Source organism: Neolamprologus brichardi, chromosome 18 (assembly GCF_056152115.1).
Source record: "Neolamprologus brichardi isolate AB-2024 chromosome 18, ASM5615211v1, whole genome shotgun sequence".
Taxonomy (NCBI): Eukaryota; Metazoa; Chordata; class Actinopteri; order Cichliformes; family Cichlidae; genus Neolamprologus; species Neolamprologus brichardi.
Window position 1 is genome coordinate 18,139,463 of NC_142121.1, and position 18,839 is coordinate 18,158,301.

General features: G+C 41.1%; 1 protein-coding gene across 2 annotated transcripts; it reads right to left on the bottom strand.

The window, feature by feature from the left end:
* Positions 1-2,805: 2,805 nt before the first annotated feature.
* Positions 2,806-8,273, bottom strand: gata6 (GATA binding protein 6). 2 transcript variants are annotated; one of them, XM_006792114.3, is made up of 7 exons: positions 8,166-8,273; positions 6,645-7,541; positions 5,887-6,059; positions 5,061-5,186; positions 4,851-4,938; positions 4,651-4,748; positions 2,806-4,173 (listed from the first exon to the last, which is right to left on the bottom strand). In XM_006792114.3, the coding sequence occupies exons 2-7, from the start codon at positions 7,480-7,482 to the stop codon at positions 4,012-4,014; spliced, it is 1,485 nt and encodes a 494-aa protein (XP_006792177.2). In that variant the 5' UTR covers positions 7,483-7,541; positions 8,166-8,273; the 3' UTR covers positions 2,806-4,011. The 2 variants fall into 2 exon arrangements, with proteins under 2 accessions (XP_006792177.2, XP_035764247.2); XM_035908354.2 differs by lacking the exon at positions 8,166-8,273 and adding an exon at positions 7,692-7,861.
* Between the last annotated feature and the right edge of the window lie 10,566 nt (positions 8,274-18,839).

The window sequence follows — 18,839 nt, forward strand, 5'->3', positions numbered from 1 at the left end:
TTATCTTTACTGCTCTGTCGTGTAACTTGGAGTAAAGAGAGAAATCATAACAAATTTGATCAAATTATCCAATAAAACTGTTCTTCCTGCTAATTTGCGATATCTCCCATAAAGATATTCCTTGTAAATAGCAGTTAGAACAGCCATTTCAACATAAACTTGTTATCTGAAGTAATTTCTCTAATTTTGAAAGGTAAATAAGGGATTAAAAGCAACATCATTCACCCGAGCTCATTCCCGGGTGACACGTGTAGCACCTGACTCGCTTTAGGGTCAAAGGCTTTCAGGTTATTGATGAATCATCGGACCAATGTTCATTTCATGTTCAGCTTTCTATCACATCTCCTCCCATTAAGTCCAATTCCTGACAGCTTCCTTGCATTCCTTACAGTACACACATGCACACACAATCGTACACAGTCAGAGTCAGGCCAAGGACATGTGCTCAGCCCTCTGATTTTCACTCTTCTCTGCCACAAATGTCATTCGCTTCTCAACGCCCTGCCTTCCCTGAACACACGCCCAGCATTTCTGTAATAAATAACACTGACTATACATAGCTATATGATGTAATCACTACACTGCAGATTTATTTTTATAGATACTGTTTATCATTGTTTCCTATTATTTTGCACTGACCCTTTTCCCTCGTGTGCAACAAACTTCCTGTGAAATTGACTCGAAGAGCTTACGACAGGGCAGGAGGCGGTACCTTTATGATTGGTTGTGTTTGCCAACCCAGAAGGCCGTGTGTACACGGTTTTGAAAGCACGGTTTGGCTTTTTCTGAACCCTTTTAAATCACATGATAACAATAACAACACGGAACAATAAAAGGGTGATGGACACAAACGCTCCTTCCATTTGAGAGACTTTTTGATGCAAGTCCAAATCTAAAAGACTCTGCAACCAGCACAGCTTTAATGTTTTTAAGTGTTTACTCTACCAGAGTATTCCACAGTGTCTGTCGAGGAAACCCAAAAGGGCTGAGTCAGAGATCCCATCTCTTCCGGAGGCAGGGTTGAGCGTTGCTCTCCTTTGAAAGGCAGCATGGAAAGATCAACGGGTATCTCCTGAGGGAGCCACTGCTCCATACTGTGCTGCTGTCCCATGGCCAAACAGCCCGGGGCCCTGCAGTCTGCTGCTGTTAGCCTGTCTTGTTTACTTAGGGAGGACTTTCAACCCTGGACAGCCATCATGATCTGTATTCTGTCTTTTCTGTTTGTCTGTCTCACCCTTCCTTGCAGCGTGTGATCACTTATTTGCAACAAATTCAAACTCTTATTTCAAACCTGCAACTGTGTGACAAGCATTGCAGCTTTCCAGCCCTCTCAGGTGGCAACTCTAGCATGAAAGTGACCCTCGGCTGTGCGGATAGCAATCCAGATGAGAGCGCAGGGAGGATTTCTGCGCTGCCGTGTTTATATTTCCTCCCTCGTAGCACCATGGATACAGTGCCAAGCTAGGACCTCCTCATAAATTCAGATACCCATAAATATTTGCCTGTGTTTTGAGCTCAACGGTAGTTTGCATTTACATATCTAAAGGTGCTTTTGTAATTTATCTCGTTGGAAGCTCAAGGACTTAATGCCCGGTGGTCTCGGTGGACAAATTGGGTTTTATATAACACTCAGCAGCAAATCATCACAAGCCATGCTTTTCCATTCAGTTTGAACACACAAGTAAAATTTAAAGAAAAAAAGGAAAAGCAAATATTGTGATGGATATGAAGGAAATAGTGAAAAATAGTGTCATTCCGATCTGATGTCAAAAGTCAAGTAAGAAAAATAGGTGCAATAACCGTTCACCTGAAAACTGTGGATTTGTCTGTTACGCAGTGCCGCGCATTCCTCCACACTCAATAAACTTAGCTGAATCAATATGTCAAAGAGCAGACAGATAACGCTAAGCTCAGGCATAAATCCTAACCATCTCTAAAATCTTTTCATGTGGAATTACTCACAGGCCATATTCTCTTAAGTACAGTAAACATTGTGACAGGTACTTTGAGCTGCTGGTTCAAGAGGACACAGGAAAGTGGATTGTTCTTTAAGCCCACAGGGGCCCGAAGAAAAGGAAAAGTCTGGAGTGAAAACGTTACCAGAAAGGATAAAGGTGTGGTTTGGTGAAATCACCCAGAAAAAAAAAGCTGGGTAAGTCTTGCTGTGCAACTTTCAGGCGAAATTCTTGTCTTGCATTAGCTGGCCGTGATGTCTTCTTCTTTCCTCCCAGTTGTGAAAACATCTGAGAAAATAAAGCCCTCTGGTATCTGTTCAGCCAAGGAGAAACGGGGAGTTAAAGTATAGATGGGAATGACTCACACAAAAATATGCAGAAGGTGGTTCTTTCCGTAATTTCCAAAACACTGACGCGTTTTGCTCTTCTTTTAAAAACAAACTGCAGATTTATTTGCATCACCAGAACAATTTATTGGATTGAATTTAAATAATTTCTCATAATATTAAAAAAAAAATAGTAAAACAAAAAGAAAACATGTTATTTCAGAAAAATAAATAAGTCCGGTTGCGTGAATGACATGCTCTTTTTTTAGGATGAAGCAAGTTGTGAACAAAAGCAAAGAAAAAAATAACTCTTTGTGCTAACATTTACATGTAACTTATCAGCCTTCAGTATTCAGTCTCTTCGGGTGAGGGTGGGGGGAGGGTTTTTTCTTTTTGTTTTTTAAAACCTGAAATAGCTCTTGAAGCTCCCACACCACTTGCTTAGGTCATGCAACAAAATGAAAAATCAAAAAGGCTTCTCAAATTCATGATTTGGCATGACCTGTGAGCTTCATAAGAACATGTTACATTAACAATTCTCCTTTTAATCATTACAGCGATTCATCACAGTCATCACAGTGAGCACAGATTTGTTCAGAGGTGACCTCACGCTACACTTTGGTCTAATTTTGGCTGAAATATGATGCAACAGCACATGTTATTATTATGAAGGGTATACAGTTTATAGTGAGTCAGGTAGCGCGGCCAGCAGCCTTCGTTTGCAGTTTATGTGTAAGAACATAAAGGTCAGAGGGTCCTACAGCTATTCTGGGCGTTCTTTGTTCAAACAAGCCATCCAACTGCTTTACATGTGCGAGATTTTGTAGAAGTAGTACCGTAAAGCTGCCCGTTGGCCGACAGTGTTCTCATGTCAAAAATTAAGTCTCAAGAAGTTGATTGTTTTTGCATCTTTTTCTCTCTTTTTTTTTTAATGATTAAACACAACACGATGTGATATAGTCATTTATACCCTGTTTAAACCAAACTAGTTTCAGTCAAATACAGTAAGTAAGAGCTTTCAGTGGAAAACGTGCACATTCAACACTACTGTACTACCGCTTATCGAGAGACAGAGAATAGAAAAGAAGACATCAGAATGGTTTAACTTCTACTCTATATCGATATCTTTATTAACAATCATAGACATGTTTTTCAACTATGGAAGATTTATAAATATTTTTCTTTCTTTTGATTTATGTAAGTTGTCTTGGCACTTATGGCATGATTCCAGTTTTGGAAAAAAACAAAAAATCAAAAAAAGTCCACAAAGAGTTGAGTGCTTGTGTGAAGCACTGATATCCAATCAACATCTTCAAAGAGAAATCCGTTATGTACAAGATGGCTTTCTTTAAGGAGCCCAGATTTGGTTCTGTGTGCCACGGATGGGAGAGATACCGAGTGCAGGTCCAGCAACCATCCATAGCAGGCCACCTAATTGATCATTTGGCCTGGCGTTTCCCTTTTGTTGTTGATGTTGTTGTATTTTAAGGCAAAAAATTTAAAAAAAAGACCCTGACATCAATCTGGAACCCGATCGCAGATACTCCATGCTTGATTCAAGCTTCTAGTCTGACTTAAGGTCATCGCAAACTTCTTTCCCCCTCTCGTCCAACTCTTCTTGCATCAGCTGAGAGGGAAGGAAACCAACACTGCACCCAAATACTTCCACTATACACAGCATCCAGACACGAGGGGCCGGGGATCTCTGTCCGCCCAGAAGGTTAAAATGTTCAGGCTAAGGCCATGGGGCACCAGGGTTCGCCTCTCACTGAAGCCACGTCCGATGACTGGGTCAAGCCCACGCTGCCGTACAGGCCGTCCTGTCCCGAGTACTTGACGGCCGAGCCCGAGCCTGCTCCCTCCCCGGAGCTGGACAGCACAGATGAACTGATCTGCAACCAGAAAACTCTCGGTTAGCAAAAATTGTGAGTTTATTGTATAAAATGTCAGTAAAACTTTTAGATTGTGTAAAACCTTTTTTTTTTTTTTTAATTATCATTATTGAGGACTGAAATGACATTTACATTGCAATAATGGGGAAAAAAGGAGCATGATCAATGTGACACTCATATTAGTGTAATATCACAGTGACATATTAGTTAGCAGCAGTCATAACCACAGAGCATCAGTCAGCCTGCATGTCATCTCTTTATCACAGTTTGTATTTTACAAAATATTCACTCATGAAAATGGGTGAAAAATCTGGCTTTTTATAGTAATTTCAAGTGTAGAAATTCCTATTTAACACACACACACATATATATATAGATATTTCATTGTTTTATTAATTATTAATTATTATTATTAATTAATTAATTTTTATTTTAAACTATTGAAAAAAATTAAAAGCAATTAAAAATCAGTTTTACCCCTGACACTTGTCCAGAGGGAGAGCTGGTTTTCGAGCAGTCTTCGGAATTGGATGAAGAGGTGGATGTAGGAGTCATGGAGACAGAGTTGCTACTTCCTGGAAACATAAAAAAAAATTGTTGTCGTTACATTATTTTAAAAGAGATAAATATGACATACATATTCCTTCGCGCAGCAGAAATATTGTTCAGCTACTCACCAGAGGATCCCTTTGCTTTATTCAAAGTTTTCGGTTTTCTTTTTCTCGTCTGGATTCCCTCTTTCTTCATGGCGAGCGGCCGAGGTACCTGTAAGATGTAAATTTTTTTTTTAAATGAAAATAAGAAATGATTTTTTTATCAATAATGCGTCGATTTAAAAAAATTAAAACTGAATTAGAGGGGGGAAATTCAAATCGCAGTGAACTTACTCCGTGTAATTTTGTGTAGAGGCCGCACGCGTTACACACCGGCTCTCCCTCCGCGTTTCTGCGCCACAGAGTGGTGGTACTGGTTTGACAGTTGGCGCAGGAAAGGCCGATTCTTCTGGACGTTGACTGTTGAGGCAAGCAAAACACAACATCAGTCACTATAATTAAACGTGGGTATGAAGGAAAATAAAGCACCGCACACTCAACTTATTTATTCATACCTGACTTTCCAACAATAATCCACACCCTGTTAGAATCCCAATTTAATTGGCATTTACGCACGGACTTATATTATTATTCATTTATTTATTACGGGTTGTTAATTCGCAGAGAGTTCCTACGTGCCATTTCACTTCCTTGTAAAAACTGTGCGTAATGGCACCATGGAAAATCTGGACACACTGACGCCTTTTTAGATTAGCTTACCCGACAGTAGCTGGGAGCTTGAGATAAAGTGTCTCCTTACATTAACGCTTTCCACGTGTGGATTGATTTAATGTGAATTTAGTGAATAACATTTTTTTCTTATGAAACAACTAACTGATTGTGCTTTCCTTCGCAAAGCACAAGTCCTTGATTCAAATGTGAAATGCATGCTTTATTTATTTATTTATTTATTTTCCCCATTTTATAGAAATCACGTGATCTTGCGTAAATAAATTTTCCTTGATTACAATCAGGTTTGAACTGGGGGCTGTATCATTGAAACCTTCATCCAGAGGCCGAATCGTGACAACGACAGTGACCTCCAGCAATTGTTTGAAACAATTAGGCAGGAAATTGGTTGATTTAAGTGGCCCTCGCCCCCCTCCTCCTGTCTCCTTACCGTCCGTTTCGGTGGTTTAATTAATGGCCGGCTCAGACCATTCATTTTGCTATAGAGGCCGCAGGCGTTGCAGAGAAAGTGGCCCGTGCCATCGCGCCTCCACAGCGGCGTGGAGATGGAGCCGCAGTTCACGCACTCTCTGCTCTCTCCCATGTCGTCCAGAATATCTGAAACTGAAGAGAAATGCTGGAATCAGAACAGGGAGCGGGCTTGTGAGGATTACACATTGTTGCTGGTCATTATTTCATAAGCGATTCTGCTTCTGCACTTCATGTCAAAGAAAGCAAGCGGATAGATACGGCGGGCAAAATGATCTGTTCGTGGATTATAAATTGATTAAAGCGAAGTGTTTAACAAAATTCACATTTTTAATAAATTTATACTGTTGTGGCAATGTTGTTTTAAAAGCCTCGGTGGATTTTACTTCATGTAAATGATTTATTTTATATATTTCTGGGCAGTCATTTGCACCTGTTTCTTGCACACACACACACACACACACACACACACTATCATAAATTCATTTTTGGCAGTGTATGAAACATATTTTTCTTCAACATTTTGAGGTCAGGCCTCGACGAGGGGAACAGGTTTCTGTTACAAAGACGCGCAGGCGATTGGTGCCTTCACTCCAGACACTTCAAGGTTGCGCGCGTGATTAAAATACCTTTTTTCTTTCCGTCCCACACAGTGAGAAGGAAAACTATTCCATCTTTGTGCCTCCCTCTACTTTGTTTTCGTTTGATTTTTTTTCTTACCTCCATTTGGTCCTCGAATCAAGGGCGCACTCCTGCTTTGCAAGGTGTGGAGCATCGTGTTATCAAAAGGTGCCCCGGGCCAAGGCGAGGGTAGCTGGGGTGCAACGTACGGAGAGTATGGGCTCGGGTAGGGCCCGCTGAGGGGACGAGAAAGGCTGTACTGGTCTCTGCTGCTCATATTCAGTGTGTTACTGTAGCCCGTGTCCCTGGGGGTCCCGTTATTGATGGGTGGGCTTGGAGGGTAGTGAAAACGACTGGAGGCGTGCGGGCTCCCGGTGCTGTACGAAGGGCTCTCCGGGGTGGACTGTGACCACACCGAGTGACTGGAGACGGCGTGACCGGGCTGAGCAGACACGTTGGCCGGCAGATAAGACAGGCTGGGGATCATGGTGCCCACCCGCGAGCTAGGGACATACACTGGGGAGTTAGGGTTGGAGTGCATATAACCACCAGAACTTGAATCATATCCAGTCTGGCTCTGGGCCGCAATGGCCAGTGTTTGGTACATGTCGGCCGGGTCCACCAGCAAGCTTGTCTTGTGTGCTCCGGTGGAGAGGACGAGTTTGCTCCCCTGGTCTAAATCCGTAAACAGCGGGATATCCTCGGTAGTGGTCAGGGTGTTGTTATGGTGTCCGAAGTGAAGGTAGGAGTGAAGGGATCTGCTGTCGGAGCGACGGTGCCCTAGCGCGTCAAGCTCGTTCGGAGGTGTCCTCAGCTCATCCGAGGTGGTGCCGTCCCTCCTGCTGTCACCGGGCAGGTAGTTCTGCTCAGCCGGTGACCCTGGGCTGCTGGACACTTCTCGCTTGACCATGGACCAGCTGTTTTCGCCCAGTTCCATCCAGGAGCACTTTCCATACACCGTAGGGGTAAATAAAAATGGCCAGGGAGTGGTCTACCCTGTAACAAAAAGAGTCGGAACCGTTAGGAAACCAGAAGAAATGACCCTTTTCCCGATGTTAAGGATAAGTGAATTGAAAATATATCCACAAAACATCCTGACAGAAAGTCGGCAGGTTTCTGAAAAAGGGGGGAAATGCAAACGGACACCTGGTGTACAGACCAGCATTCATCTTTGGATGAACTACATTTTTCACAATAGAGAATAGGGTAATAAACTACGAAAGCTCCAGTTAATTATTACTGAGTCAGTATCATCTCGAACTCCAATAAAAACCCAGTCTACAGTGACTGCCATGCTCTCATGAAGCGCTCTTAAGAGGCACTGGATCCATCCGTGTCAAATCCCTGTCCTCCCCTCCACGCGCACATACGCAAGTAGACGCACACATAAAGAGATAGGAAACAAAAACGCAATATGTCTTCACAGCAAAAGAGATAACCGTTTGATAAGAGTCAAAACAGATAAGGACCGAAAGGCTGACTGGAGCGATAAAACAATACCCCGAAATTATGAGTTAGGTCTCGCTGCGCTCGCCACGACACCGCCAGATGTTTAAAGCAGCTGTGCGCGCCGCAAAAGTGGGAGAAGAAACGTTTAAAAAGACGAAGAAGAAGACTTACCTGCTACAAGTGTGCCATATAAGTCGTAAGCAAACTTCCTAACAGTGAGCCTCTGCTTCTCTTGGAAGTAATGGGAAAGTTTACCGCAGTTAGAGGAGGTTTATGAGAGGAGGCGCCTCTGGTGGCTGCGGCCGCAGGAGGCGGACCAATCATGTGGAGCGTGAGCGGCTGGAGACGCGATGGGGGTGCCAGCCTATGAACTCCTCCAATCAATCACGCTGAAAAACAGAGAGGGGGGGGGGGGGGGGGACACTTCACTTGATCAAGTCTGAAAGTTGGATTAATGCGTTGATACGATCAAGTTTCATTATTCGAAACTTGTGCTTTCGGTTACAAATGAATACGCTCCCCAGCTGTTTCTGTTTTTTTTTCTGTTTGTTTGTTCTTTAAATTAAATTGTTGTTTGTCTATCTTGATCTATTTACAGGTGATCCACAAATCTGGTGATGAGCCTACAGCAGCTGAAACAAACAGAGAGTCTTTAAGATTTTAATTTCACTGGACTACTCTTTAATATCCAGCTCTTTCATAGGCTACTCCTGTTTTATGGGAAATTGTGACATTTATATGACAGCCAGCGGTTTAATTTAATAACTAGATCGTTATTAATTAAACTGCCAAGAAATGCAGTAAAAATTAACTTACCCGTCACCCTGAACGGGAAAGTGCTACTCCCATGTTTACGCACTGCAGTAATCACGTCTGCAAGGAGCACGCTTTTAACTTTCGATACTTTGGAGATTTTAAAATGATTATATTTATAATCGTTAATCCAGAGTTTAGAAGCTGGGACTTTCCACTGCAGTCTGTCCACGAGTTAAAGACTTGAATATTTTGTTTTGGAGCATTAGTGTAATAAAATGTTTCGTCTGGACAGCTTTTTACTGATGAGAATCCTTAATAAAGACTCCTTTTATTAAAACAACAGCCTATGAAATGATTGATCAAATATATATTCCGTGTGTGAAATGTGCCTTTGGCCTACTTCTTTTTTCTGGTTTCATCTTAATTCAAAGTCCTATCTCCCCCCCCCCCGTTTGTTTATTCTCTGTCATCATTCCAATGATCAATAAATCCCCTCTTAATTAGTTTAAGTCAGACGGCTCTCATTGAGCGTTAAAGGTGTGTGTGTGTGTAGCTCCTCTTTGAAACGCCATGATTCGTTCAGCCCGAATATACATTGAGACGAGTGAAGTGATCAAAAGTGGGGAGGTGTCAATTGAATCATTAACGCATTTGCAGGTCACACTCGCAGCCATTCAGTGGGTATTGTTACGGGTTTTTTTGTTTGTTTGTTTGATTGATTTTTTTTGTCTGGACAGTTGATCAGATTACCTCCAACAGCCCATTCATTATACTTCCAACTACCGCAGGGAAGTCCGAGAGTATACTCTGATACTTTTATAATATTCACCCTGCATCCATCACACTGATAACAAGCACCGAGCTGCATCCATGTTCATTGCTTCTGCAGCTGCACAGCAGACAAAACTGAGGGAAAAATCAACTCACCGCAATTCATGATTCATACTGTAACACGGTTACTCATGGGTCATAGCAACGGAAGGCACAGGTGCACTTTTTGATTTACTAATATCGTCCCAAAAATTGCTAATATGTTATTAATTGTCCCTGTCCCTGCCAATTAGACTCAGCACGGAGTTAACTGTTCACAGGGCCTAACAGTAACAGAGTCTTCGACTGGACTTATGTCCAACGCGTGCCACTGCCAGGCCTCCCATTGTTCCTCCTCTGTTTACTTCTCGCACAAACACTATTATTGTCAGACAGTCATGAATATTATTACTGTAGAGTTATTTTCAATGCTAATTCGATACCCGTGGGCGCAATCGTGCAGCCGTGCAGCAGGTGTTCCTGCCGCTCTTATTTTAATACTGGCTTGATGATTCCTGCTGCTGGATCCTTCTCCTCGCATAACTTCAGAGGGAAACAATGCGGGGGGGGGGGGGGGGGGGGGGGAGAGAGAGAGAGGGTGTCTATTTGTGTAGTGGTTATGCTAATCCATGTTGTCTATCTGATTTCCCAGAACTTTTGCTGATAGAAATTCACGCTTAAGGCGATATTGTGACTGCTAGGCGTCGAGTCTTTCAGGTCCGAGAGGTGATTCTTATCAGAGGCAGTAACCGCACCAAAATGCGCTGCCGTCTCCCATCCCATCACCTCAGCCAGCAGTTGTCAGGAAGGTGAGAGAATACAAAATCCTGTTGTTGCTGTTTTTTTCTTCTTTTTTTTCTTTGTTGCCCCCCTATTCCACCATCACCCCACCCTCACCCCTCCACCCTCCCTCCTTTTTTTCTTTGCGGCTTCTGGCTCACTGGCTGCGAAGCCTCCAGTTGATAAATGAGGTGTTTTCGCAGTAATGTCAGCGTGGGCTGCTCTGACACACGGGGCCCGTGAGAAGAAGTGGCAGGACGCCGCCCTGTCTCCGCGTTTATCCAGCACAGCCAAACACTGCAGGCCAGCCACTGACTGTCAGCTCCGGCCTGTGCGCTGACCATCTCCATCACACATAATTCAACCAGATAGCCTGCAACTGGTGGATAATAATAATAATAATAATAATAATAATAATAATAATAATAATAATAATAATAATAATAATAATAATAAATGGAAACGATAAATAGTGAACGAAATATTTAATTTATGTATTGGAATAATATTGTCAAACTGTATTTAAAATATTTAATAAATACAATTTCGTTAGGAAGTAATGAAAAGACGCAATAATAATATTTATTATTATTAATTATTATTATTATTATTATTATTATTGTTGTTGTTGTTGTTGTTGTTGTTGTTGTTGTTGTTGTTGTTGTTGTTGTTGTTGTTGTTATTATTATTATTATTATAAGCTCATCGCTGAGGCTTTAATGTTGACCCTCTTCAGGTGTCTCAGCCTTATGTACCGACTTGATAATGATTATCTCCAGCCCTCGAGTGCTCGTTGCAGCTTTCTCCTGATTATGTGATGTTATGGAGATAACGAGGAGCAGGAGAACGAATTACGCACGAAAGGGACAGTTAGGGGCATCACACGGTGGCGTGGGCAACTTTGAGACTATTACTCACTTTTTTTTTATTACTTACTTCTTTAAAAATGCCGTCCTTGGTCGTCAGTTTGACTGTGACTGTGTAGAAAGGGCAGCTCTGATTTCTCTTACACGGCAGAGCAATAAAAGGCACTGTGGACGCCAACACGCCCCACGTCCGAAAACATCTTTGATGTCTCGATTATGATTAATGAGAAGCGACTGCAGCTACATGTAAAACACGCAGGAAGGAGACGCAATTCATCATCTCAATCACCCCACGGTTGCTTTTTTTTTTTCTTCCTTTTTTCTTGCTATGTTTTTATCTTTGCATTTCACACACAGAGTCTGTTTTCAATCAAATCCTGTATAATTGGCTTTTAATAACGACGGAAGATTAATATCCAGTATTTAATCTGTGCGGTGTTGTTTGGATTGTATTGTTAATTGTATTTTTATTTTGTCAAACTGTCAATAAAGCAGCTATCCTGCACATATTTGCACCACAGCTTTGGTGACAATCCTGCGTTACTGTACTTTGAGAATCTGGGCTTTTAACGACTTAAATCGCTATAACATTTATGCTACGTGTTCCCTTTACAACACAAAGATTTATCTTAGAAAGCGAAACATATGTAGAGTGAACTGGATTTGCACACAAGACGCCAAATATTTCCAATTTAAAAAAGAATACCTTAGAAATTAAAATATAATGCATTAATTAAATAGACATGTTTCCTCGCATGGCTATATAAAAATACACTTTGGATTTTGTGGTTTAATGATTAATTGATTGATTTTATTTCATTCATACAAATCACACACACACATGTATACACTATGACCATGATTCTGTGTGTGCAATAAATACCAGAATAAGCTGCACTAAAAAGTCATCATAAAGAGCAACTTATAAAAGTGATTTAACTTTGACAGATATTCAAAGTTCAGCTTTAGACACTGATTATTACCATTATTTTCACATTTTAAATGTATTGCGGCTGTTATTATGAAACATAAAATATTAGCAGTAATTCTGTTTGCATAAAAATCAGATTGCAAGTCTGGTTTAATGAATTATTTGTGCATGAAACCCAAAATGGGAAAATTGAATTGTTAACAATTATTCCAAAGAATCTTTTTTATTATATTACATGAGAAAAATGTAATATATTATCCAGTATATCCAAAAGCAGTGCAGCATATGGAAAAACAACAAATATCCACTCTCCCCACAACAATAGCACATTAACAATGAAATACATGAGAGGCGTTGTGAGTTCACGCTGTCTTAACGTGTAGCTCCATCCTTAAAATCTAGATCATTTTGTTCCTGATATAAATGTATTCCCGCTCACACTCCGTGCTTTTCTATATTTACCTCCAGTTCCCAGCGCCTATAAACACTGACGTATTTGCTCTTATTTTATGGAAGACACAGTTAAGTTTTATACCTGCGCCGGTCTTTTTCTCCCTGTCCTCCACAGAATGGCAGCTTGTCCAGAGCCGCTGGAGCAAAGGCTGCTGGGAGGCCGTGAATGCCAGACTCTCCTGTTTGAAGTGGTAGATGATTAAACGGGTCATGACAGGTGTAAAAGCAACCTTTGTCATTTTGGACATGTACCGTCCTTGCTTCCTTGGCTCGCCCACAACGGAACGCCCTGCTCACCTGCCCGAGTGTGTGTGCACTAATGTGTGTGTGCACGCTTGGGTGTGTTTGTGTGGAGTGGATTTTCTGGAGGGGATTGATGGCTGTTAACAATCCTGCACCATCACGCTCCCTGCCTGTCATGTGATGAATGAGTGACGGATACACGTCTGATGGATGAGACGTGAGCCTGTTGTCTGCATATTTGTGGTCTTGGCTCTGTGCTGCTCGGTGTTAAAAAAGAAAAGAAAAACAAGCATAAAATTGCTGCAGTGGAAATGAGTGAATTGTCTGTGATTTGAGAAGGATTGAGGTTATATTTATCTCTTATTATTTGCGTCTCCAAGAATTTCTATTTATCAAATCAGCGTGGTGATGTCATATCAGCCTGACATAAGTTTCAGGGTTCGTTTGACCTATTCTCCTAACTTTGGCTCCAATCGTGTATCTTCTGTATCATATTATTATATTACAAGCTGTTTTTTTATCACTTGTACTTCTCTTATCTATTTTCCTCCCCGAGCCATCATGATGCATATACAGCAGTGAAATGAAGATAAAGGGTTTGCTCTGGTATCATAATACCACAGCTGAAATTCAAATGGGGTTTAGACATATCAGGCGAAATCACTCTGTCATATGCAGGATTAAGTGGAAGAAAAATACCAGCATTTTGTTTTGTGTAATTAAAATATTAGCTTGCTCATTTTTGAGGCTGAATTTGGAAGCAGACCCACCCCAGGAAAAAGTGAATCCTTAATATAAGCAATAAGGCCGAAATGGAAAAAATCTTTACTCATTCTTTGTCGTTTTCATCTTCCCGTGTCTCATAACTCTTGAACAATGAGTCTGACTCACAGCAGGACTCTTCTGTGGAAGCTCTGAGCAAAGCCGTGATCAATTCTGGGCTCACGTCAAAGGAAACGGGTAATCTGATAATCCTGGTTGCATATAAAGCCATAAGAGTTTAAACTTGCATTCAAACAAATAAGGCAAAGTTGGTCCGGTTGACACACAACACTCCTGGAAGCTACATTTAAATTCATACCCTGCTATGATTTTAGATTCAGTGCACATCAGGGCCAAATTTCATAAGATCAGGTTATTTCAAAGTCCCAGTTTGGCAGCTGTGTTTCTCGCCAGTAGCCAGATGAGACAATATGGCCATCTAACACTAAATACAACGACTTTGACAACCTTGCTTTCGACTTTAGACCCTTTATTGAATTGAAAATAGCACAAAAACATTAAAATCTGAAAGTGAGAAACTGTTTCACTAAAAGAAAAAGAAAGTCATTATAAATTAGATGACGTCAATATGTTTCTTTTTATTAAAGGTGCGGCTAATGAAGTTTAGAAAGGTAAATATTTTTCCATTCCTGCTTCATAGAAGAGCTCAGCCACTCAAGAGTCTGAGGCCTGCTTTATCACAGATAATGTGCCAAATGTGGTTAACTGGGTTCATGCCTTCATCCGCTACTACACCCACATACCATTACACATTCGGCTCTGTGCTGATAACACACCTTATGGTCATGATTTAGCCCAGAGTATGTGGGCCTATCAACAACTAAAAAAGAAAGAAAGAAAGAAAGAAAAATCCTCCCGTTTCAATTTGTTTCGAGTTGTCTACTTCTCCTCAGTCGATCAAAAATTACATTTATTTTTTGTGCTTTATTTGTATTCATGCAGTGATTTCCAGCACCCTCCATTCTCTTACAGAAAACATAGTTTTATATTAATCTTTTAAGGCTTTTATGATATTGTGTCCCATTTTCTTTGCAGTTTTATGGTAAATGTAATGTGACTGATCTGTTTTCAATAACCCAGACTGATTTATTCTTTTCAGTGTAACTAATATCAGTAATATTATTATTAAAATAATAACAGTACTACAAAAAACCTTTTTAAAAAACATTTTAAATGTGATGTTTTTTTGTTTAGAATAATAATTATAATATAAAATCTTTTTTTAAATTTTAATATAGGATTTAAATCAAAATAAATCACTGAAGTCTGTTTAATTGTGTAACGTGTCCAGTACAAATATTCAGCTAGTTGCCAATTAGCTTAGGTAAGACAAGAGACTGGAGGGTTGGGATTATTAAGAAATTCTGGTTCTGTCTATATGTTAAACAAACGAGATGCAAAATGCCAGGTATTGAGCATTAGCATTAGGTTTTGTTCACTTTGGGTCAGACAAGCTGTTTTTCTGCGCTACCATGTTGTTAAGTGTTGATAAAATTAACAAATGTTCACTGATACCATTATTCAGCCTGACGAGTATTCGGCTCGTTTACAAATGTTTGTAAAACCTGTAGTGAAAGAAGAACGAAAGAGGACGCAGCTTCGCTCACAGACGCCTCTGCACCTCTGTCTCTGGAAAACAGAGCCTCATCTCTTGCGTAGATTCTGAGGCTATGTTATTGTTTCCATGCTAGCGTCTCCATCCTGTGGAGCCAGTCCCCCTCTGTGTGTTTTGTCTCAGGAGAGAAGGTCAGGTCTCCAGTACATTTTCTTACTTTCCCTGAATCAGCTGTTTGGAGCCCCAGCCTGAGAGAAAACAGCCTTGGCCAAGGCAGCGTCGCTGATAGCAAAGCAGAGGCAGCCTGGAAGCAAGGAGGTGGAGGTGGCGGGATGGCTTAAGGGAGTTTGGAGGGATCGGATACTCGGGCATGGCGCTGCATTGTAGCAGCTGGAAGATCTTGCTATCCCACTCAGGCTTCAAGGTCTACGAAATCTCAGCTGCTTGTTAGAAAGATAGCAGAGGAGTGTGTGGTGGAAATAAGACAATCACCAATTGTTGAACTCACGAGTGGGAGACAGATGGGATATTGAAGGAAGTTAGGGCACAGTCTTTTTCGCAGGTTTTGTTAAGAATAATAACGGCTGAATTAGTTTATCTGTAAGTTTTTGGGTCTCGGTGTTGTGCATGTTGCTTCTCTCTGGCATGGCTTAGTGGGACCCTTGACTAGAACGCATGCTATCTCTGCTTCACCCGTATCACACATCAAATCACCCAGGGTGATTCCAGAGTTAATGAAAAGACATATGACCTCTTCCTTCTGATGGCGCCTTAGTTACAGATTCTTAAAATCAGTGAAAAACCTGCAGAATTTATGTCATATATATTTGTGTTAAAATTCAACAAAAACAACAAAATCTTTACGTTTTTAAGAAGCTGACCAGGTGTTTGAGAGTGTTAGACTATAAGAAGGGACTCCAGTGCGTGAAAAAGCCATAAAAGAGTAACGACTCACCAGATTTTCTCAAGCCTTCCTTATTTATTTATTGCCATTTGCAAGAAACCCATATCTTACTTCAAGCACCGCAACTTACTCAAACTTGTGCAATCTATTTTTTAAGGTTTGTCTTGGTCGCCTGTGCTTTAATCCTTTAACGGCAAGTTTATCATATTTGATACAAGAGATTTAATGAGTTTATTAGACTTTCATATTGTTAAAAAAAAAAGGCAAAAACTGCTGGTGGCAGCAAATATGATGCAAATTTAAACTCATATAGGCAATTAACATATAATGTCTGGGTTTTGTTTGGGTTTTTTTGAAGACTCCATTAAAAAAAGGTGGGTTTTTTTGGTAATTATTTCCTTTTCCATTCTTTATAGGGTTAAACACATCATGACTGAGGTTTAAAATGAGACATGGCTTCAGAAAAAGTGCAAAAAGGAGCAACTGTGATGCTATGGAGCCAAAGAAAGAAAACTGAGATACTCTTCTTTACATCACAAATTCAGTGAATGAATGACTGCGTGTATAAAGTTTATACAGCCTGATTATGTACATCTATACAATTTAGACAGGTCAGGTCACAGAAAAGGTCACATTTAGTATCAGTTAAAGTCTATCCTGTAACTTTTTGAGGGTTCGCTCCTTCCATCCTGCACAGAAATCTGTCTTTTAATTTCACCAAAACCACTTCCTACAGTGGTCATTGGTTGAGAGAAAACTCTACAAAAAGCATTGACTCAAAAACCTGCAGATGTGGGAAGAGGAAATCAAAGTTTCGATTTTGTCATTTGGGCACGTGGATGTCGCAAAGAACTACCACCGATGTCTCATAGTAACCGTCCAGTAGGAAGTGTCGAACATCGGCCCTGACCTTTTTGTAAATACACTCCTTTCCAGGAGAAAATGTGTGCAAAAAATGTCTGCAGCTTTTCAGCAAGTAGAACAAATAAGCTCTTTTATGATCTGATAAGCTTCTCTCAAAAGTGTCTGGAGCTCCACCAGACATAGCCGACTTTGCACGGCGCTTGTCCTTCTGTGACCGTACAGCCTCGCTTCGTCTCGGCCTCTCACACTTAAACACACATGCAGATAAACGCACGTACACGCCGCTCCCCTTCCGCACACATTAAACACACTCTCAGACTGACTTGAAGGTTTCTGTCGCCCTCTCCTTCACTTGAGTCAGTTGCCAGACAATGAAAACATTGAGAGGCAGTTTCTATGGCGTGACCGGGGCTTTTGTTTGACTGAAAAACATATGCATTCTACATGCTCCAATTATGGTTTTATCAGATCGCCGTCAAACACACCAATCATGCACCTTCCTTTGTGCCCTCTCTAACGGTGTGTACTGTACCACGCGGAGCAGTGGCTCGCTGTGTTTGCATGTTTGCCCATGGTGGGAGTATAATATCTCAGGCTGGTCTGCGTCCACGTTGGTGGAAAAACTCGCAGCTTGGTCGAAAAGCAAAGGCGAGACCGTCCCTTTTACTTCACAGCAACAGATTTTGAATGCACAAGTGAATTAGCACGGGGCCCTTCTGCTCTTTCTAACAAACACATTCAGCTTCAGCCCTGACCACCACTGGCTCGGCTGTTGGACACAAAAAGGGCCATATCAGGGCAATCTGCGGCACGTACAGTTAAGTCGCTTATTGTGACTTGAACTGTGTGCTCCAACAAAAGAGACTAAGAAAGACACGGCCGATCTGAATTACCATTGGCTCAGTTCTCGATTGGCCCGACTTCCCTTCAGTGTCAAAGTCACGTCCACATCGCCAGTTATTTCACAAGAATGTTATCAAAACTAAAGTTGTATAACCATAATATAAATATATGTATAAAAAAAAAACCCAGAATGGCACACCTGTGGCTATTAAATCGTTGGTACATTACTTTGGGAGCATAGACGCTGCCTTAAAAAGAGAATTTGATTCTGTTTACAAACCAGATTCTGAACTTCAAAAGGAGCTGTCCTCCAGTTTGACCCCTGCCATTATTCTTACTGACATTAAGACGAACCCTGGCCAGTGTGTGTGTGCGCTTTGTTTTGATAGACGCCGGTCAGCAGCTTAGCCTCGTAGGCTCCACTAAGCCAAGTGTTTACAGATCTGCTAGAACGCAGCCTTGTAGATTCAAGATGCTGCATCCAGGCAGACGTCGCTCCAGCCCGAGGCCTGGACTGATATTATCCATGAAGCACGATTAAACCGACGTGATAACAGCGGCGAATCAAGGCGAGGATGGAGCTCTTGTCAGATACCAACGGTATCTTCAGTGTGACCACATGACGCAGTGTGAGAAAATGCGTGGAACAACGGCAAAGATGACCTGAACACGATGCCCAGGTTTTGTCTTTTAGTTATTATCATCGGAGGTGGGAGGTAACGAAGCAAGTACTTGAGTACTTCTGACTGCTCTTGCATTTGAGGGAAGTTACATCACACATCAAACCCAACTGACCTTAATGGAGGAAACACATAGACAGTCCTATTAATGTATATGGTCTATGCATCACTCAGTCAGCAGGAAGTACAAAAGGCGTGTGTGTAAAAACAATAAAATCAAGTATTTTATGTCAATTAAAATATTTTTATACAACAATTCTATCATATTATATTGATTTCTAAGACATTTTTAATTTCAGCAAAACTTTTTACCTAAATAAACGATGTAAAGAAATCACTTTGTCAAAAACTCATTGCAACTTCTACCTTGTATGAGA